General features: G+C 36.5%; 1 protein-coding gene across 1 annotated transcript in view; it reads left to right on the forward strand.

Annotated features, from left to right (window-relative positions):
* LOC145271169 (protein SFI1 homolog) overlaps positions 1 to 5127 on the forward strand; it is a 324462-nt gene extending 319335 nt beyond the window's left edge. Inside the window, exons 27-30 of the mRNA XM_080126698.1 lie at positions 325 to 379; positions 1464 to 1822; positions 2116 to 2200; positions 4984 to 5127. Of these exons, the coding sequence (XP_079982824.1) occupies positions 325 to 379; positions 1464 to 1822; positions 2116 to 2200; positions 4984 to 5085 (601 nt within the window). The 3' untranslated portion in view covers positions 5086 to 5127. The remainder of the gene's footprint in view (positions 1 to 324; positions 380 to 1463; positions 1823 to 2115; positions 2201 to 4983) is intronic.
* The last annotated feature ends 873 nt before the right edge of the window (positions 5128 to 6000 follow it).

A 6000-nucleotide genomic window follows, 5' to 3' on the forward strand; every position in this document is an offset into this window, starting at 1 on the left:
GCGCACGCACGCACACACAGAGTAATACTTTGTGTTTGTGTGTATTGGTGTGTTTATACGAGTATGTGTGTGTGTTTATGCGAGTGTGTGTGTGTGTGTGTGTTTATGCGAGTGTGTGTGTGTGCTGAGTTAAACTTGTTTAGTTTGAAGAGTGAATGTGTGCGTGTTTAAGTATTTGTGTGTGTGTGTTTATGCGAATGTGTGCTTCGTTTGTAAAAAGTTATAAAAAAATAATAAATAATTATATTTTAAATATATATATATATATATATACATGTATCGGATTTGTATCGCTAAGTTAGCAATTTGTTTTTCTTTTTTCAGTCCCGAAATTCCTATCAAGATGGAAAAAGCTATAACCAAAGACATTGAAAATCAGGTGAGAATTGTCTATTTTGATGGTATTATTTCTTTTTTTATTTTTGTTATATCTTATTATAAATTTTCCTACTGTTTGTCTGTCTGTGTGACACGGTTTTTCTCCGCCTACAGGCAACCCACCCAGGTAAGTTAGGTACCGAAATGAAGCCACATTTTTAGTGCGTTCTCAATCTCTGTACCTATCTATATATATCTGTGGTCCTGGATATGACCTTACACTATATCCAGTGGTTAGGCCCCAGCTTGCAGGCTTTGGGGAGTGTGGAGCCACCCTTTAATTGCTATTTGCTCCCAGGTCCACTCTGACCCCTACTATTTTTTAATGTGTTTATAACAAAATCCCACTCCCAACCTTATTTTTAATTGTGCTAAGGGATCTCATATTTAAAGAGATATCCTCTCACTCTAGTTTTCCTTATGCTAAGGGATCATGCATCCCCCACCATATTTTTCAATGTGCTAAGGGACGTTAACTTTAAAGTGACAATACTCTACTTTTTTTTCATTATGGTAAGGGATCTTCCATTTAAAGTTATTTCTCCCTATCCTATTTTGCATTGTGCTAAGGGATCTTATATGTAATGTGACTTACCCACCAAACCTATTTTTCAATGTGCTAAGGGATCTTACATTTAAAGTGACATCTCCCCACCCAATATTTTAATTTGAAAAGTGATCTCACATTTAAAGAAAAATCCCACATTCGACCTTATTTATCATTGTACTAAGGGATCTTACTTTTAAAGTAACATACCCTACTTTTTTTTCATTGTGCTAAGGGATCTCACCTATAAAGTTACATACCTCTACTTTTTTATTGTGCTAAGAGATCTTACATTCAAAGTAACTTCCCCTATCCTATTTTTCATTGTGCTAAGGGATCATACATCAAGTGACATCCCTTCCACCCTATTTTTCAATGTGCTAAGGGATCTTACATTTAAAGTGACATTTTGCTGTATTTTTTTTTTGTATGGTTGCAGAACTCAAATGTACATATATTAAAGCCTAAAACTGCACCGTTTGTTCATTTTCACCAGGATTTGACATGAATTTGAATTTAAAATTTCATTTCTTTACAGTTTACGATTGAAAAACCTTTGGTCAAACCTAGATTTGAAGAAGGGCCAGAGAGGCTGATTAAAATGAACCAGACTCCTCCCGAGAATTCATCTGAAAGACTCTCTCCTGCTAGCCGACTGGTTCTTTCTCCCGAGCCGCAGCTAGTAGACGTTCAGCCCGATACAAAACTTCAGTCTGGGAATCCATTAGCCAAGAATGCTGGTCCTGGTCCAGTTCAGGAAAAAGACTCGGATGTTTTGCTGATGACCCCGAGCGATTTCCGGGTCTCAAAGGAGGCGACTGATGCTAATCTGCGGTTGGAAGTGCTCGCGACGAACAAGTTGTTATTGAATTACAAAACCCAACGAGAGAAATTAGCGTAAGTACATTGCATGTTTCAATTTAAACAAGGTGGCGGCAATTTCTTCACTTGCTAACACGATTAAATTTTTTTTTTAATAATTCAGTAATATTTAGGTAATTTCGACTGCATAATTTGGAAGCTAACATTGTAATTTATTAGAATTGACAAAAAAAATCAATTAAAACCATTATTTTTTTTTTATCTGAAAACTCCATTTATCGACTACAAAATCTCGTCCCAATAGTGCAGAAGCAGCAAATATTAAAATTGAAGCTAACATTTATTGTTATATATTTTTACAAATTAAGATCACTGAAAGAATACCTGAATATGTTGCAGTCATGGGAAACGAAAGATCCAGATATATCGTCTATTGATGCTGAACTCTCACAGGTAAGGCAACGTTTCATAACATTTGGATTCTTCAGACTACTATTCATGTCTAAAATGGTTCCTCCCCAGTAAATTTAAAACAACAGAACCTTCTCTATTTTCATCATAATCGCTCTGACTCCCATCACGTCCCAATTTAAATCAATGGCCCTCGTCTTGGGAAGCTTCATGATTGACAAGTTCTTGTTGAGCCGTCCACATCAATAATCAAACTTCTACCCAAATACCATTAACCATTACTGCACTAACATCTTACATTCATTAACCCTTATCTTTGAGTGGACTTCGGACTTTGACTAAAATGGGGGGGGGGATTTTGCCTCTTGCGTGTATATCTCATCCTGTGTGTCTCTTTGTATTTGTGAATGCAATTGCGATGCATATATATGCGATAAAGTTCACCATTTTTTTCTTCGTCGCTTGCAGCTGCACAAGATAACAAATCGAAGGCTTCCTTTAATTAATTAACGCTTGGCTTGTTCTTCTATTTCTTTACAGTTCCGCATCTTGCTTTACTTCTATGCATCTTAGTGAAATCTCAACCGTGTCTGCTCTGTTCAAAATCGGAAACCAGACTGACTTGCATGCGAGAGAAAAGATATCCCCCTCTCTTTCTTTCTTTCTTTCCACGTTTTCTTTCATACGAATATGAATGACCCCGGCTACGGGCCCCCTGGCAAAACTTTAACAAAAACAAAAAAACACTTGATTAGCTACAACCACTATATATGAATCCTCCTCACTCTCTATCTGCTGGCCTTCAAATCCAATGTAAACAAGTTCTTGTTGAGCCGTCCCCATAAATAATAAAAATTCTATCCAATTTATACCATTAACTATTACTGCACTAACACCTTACATACATTAACCCTTATCCTCGGGTGGTCTTCAGGCCTTGACTCACAAGTAGAATAAAATAATGGGGAGGGGGAGAATTTTGTCTCTTATGTGTATATCTCATTGTGTGGCTTATTCTTCTATTTCTTGGTAGTTCCACATGTTTCTTTAGTTCTATGAATCTTAGTGAAATCTCAACCATGTCTACTCCATTCAAAATCGGAAACCAGACTGACTTGCATGTGAGAGAAATATATATCTTCGTCTCTTTCTGTCATGGTCTCCCTTTCTTTCTTTCCATGTTTTCTTTCACACGAATCTGAATGAACCCAGCTACGAGCCATATATAACAAAGTTGTATTATCTTTTTAAATAAATAGAAGAAAAGCGTTTCAATACGAATATAATTACACACACAAAAAAAAAAAATTTATAGGAGTGTAGATATTATGGATTTCGTTTTTCGGACTCATTTCCTCATCTTCGGTGTTTTTTTCACTACGCTTCGGCCGTATTATCCTTCAGCCTTCTTCAGGTGTATCTCAAACTCGCGAACTTTTATTTGAATTTCGAACCCAACCCTTTATTGTTACGGGGGTACCATGTTCTCGGTCCATTCAGGCCGTCCCTGCTGCTACCGCTTAATGCTGTTGCTGCTGCTGCTGCGTCTATCCCTGTCACTGCCATTGTGTTGTCACTGCCACTGCTTTCGCTCAGGATTGGACTCAGCACGTTGGAGACTTGCAATGTCTGTTCCAACGTCTTAGTCGCCTCGGCCATGAGTCACTAGGACGATGATGTATCAATTTTTGGCACATGGCCAAGGCGACTCAGACATTGGAACAGACATTGCAAGTCTCCACCTAACAACTTAATAGGTTACTTATGAAGTTTACGAACCGAAGATGGAGAACTTTATTTAGAAAGCCATTCTTAACATTTGGAGGGACTGATTTGTTAGAACTGTTCTAGACTTTCATCTAACAATTCTATAAATAACTGTTACCAAAGGCAAGATATTTTTGCTCATATCTATATATCTATAAACGTGAACATTCCCCTACGCAATAACTCTGTCAATTTTCAGTCTACAGACGCGAAATTTGATATATAGGGTACTGAAATTTGGGAAAATCTTTGTAATCCGTTTTCGGACAGAAATTTGGCTGTTAAGGGGTCAAAGTTCAACGATTTAACCTTTGAGAACTCTACCAAACTCCTCCGACAATTTTGGGTCTAAACAATTGAAATTTTAGATATAGTTTCCTTGGACATGGATTTAACTTAATAACTTGATTTGAGCCCAAAACAAATGTTCAGGGGTCATAATGGGGTTCAAAGTTTTTTTAAAAATTGACCGTTGCGATCTCTACCAAATTACTCAGACAATGTTTTGATCTAAACATTTGAAATTTTACATAAAGGGTATTCAGAGATAGGGCAAGCTTTTTAATCGGTTTGGATCAAAAATTTTTAGTTACCAATATATAAATTTATGTATGTATGTTTGCATGTCTGCCTAAAACTTTCGACAGAGGTGACGGATTTTTAACAGATCAGTATCGTTTTGAAGTTCAACCTTTCAGACGACAAATATAAAAAAAATGGCTAAAGATGTTAATAACTTCATCTTCAACTGGACACTTTTCTACAGGGGGGGGGTCGCTTTTTTTCGCCAATATTTTCAAAAGTCATCCTTTCCTTTCGATTGTCTAGCTTTAATTTAAACATGTCACTTCTGGTTTGGCGGTGGGCGTTACAGCAAAGACGTCAGGTTTTTTTCCTGTTCTTTTCCTCCTTTGGGGTACGTGTTCAAACCTGTCTTCCTACTACCACTTTTTTATTTTTGCTCAACAAACACATCCAAACACCCGGGCAACGCCGGGCTGAAATGCTAGTCTACAGTAAAATGATTGAATTTTTTGTTTATCTTCTCTTCCCTACAGACCGAGCAAGACATTGCCATCCTGAAGAAGTCCTTACACGAGCAGAAACAGCAGCTAAAAGGCAGAGTGGAGAAACTGACGCAGAATTCTTTGCAGCCGTGATTCTTGCGCATTTCCTGTTAATAAAATCATTTTCTAAATGTATTTTTTGTTTTATTTTGTTAACTCATTTACCCGAATGATAGTGAAGCACGGGTTACACAATCACTAACCCCTCTTCTCCTGAGTCAACACGACTTGATTCCAGTGGCAAAGAGAAGTCCAGGTTGACTGAAAACAATAAACATCCTGAAGAAGTCCTTACACGAGCAGAAACAGCAGCTAAAAGAAACTTAAGCAGAATTCTTTGCACCCGTAATTCTTGCGCATTTACCGTTAATAAAATTATTTTCTTAAAATTTTTTTTTTGTCAACTCATTTGTCCGAATGCTGAGCAAAAGAAATAAAACGTACACATTGCCATGTTATAAGGTAATCAACTAGCATCTATGTAATGTTCACAACTTCCACTCGTTCGAACACTCTAGATTGTCATTGTACTCTCCCAAATTCGTAGTTAATTAGTTCTTAATTTCTTCCATTTCCGTGGCAATTGTTTGGTGGCCCTGAGGTAGAGGCTTGGCAAATTGAGCAAAAAAAAAAAATAAATAAATACATAAAATAAAATAACGGCTTCCATGTCCAAGGAACCTATATCTAAAATTTCAAGTGTTTAGACTCAAAATTGCCGGAGGAGTTTGGTAGAGTTCTCAATGGTATAACTTTGACCCCTTAACAGACAAATTTCTGGAGTATTCAAACGAGCGGAATTCGTTAACATTACAGACACACAGACAGACATACAGATAAGTTCATTTTTAAAGATATATAGATTATTTAATTATATATATATATATTTAGAAGAGTAACTTATCTTTGGTATCTTTTGGTAACATTTACATATTATATATTTGTTTTGTATTTTATTTTTTTTTTTCAAATTTTACGCTTTGTTGTCTTAACTCGGAAGGATTAACC

Source organism: Euprymna scolopes, chromosome 46, assembly GCF_053919585.1.
Source record: "Euprymna scolopes isolate OS-2025 chromosome 46, ASM5391958v1, whole genome shotgun sequence".
Lineage (NCBI taxonomy): Eukaryota > Metazoa > Mollusca > Cephalopoda > Sepiida > Sepiolidae > Euprymna > Euprymna scolopes.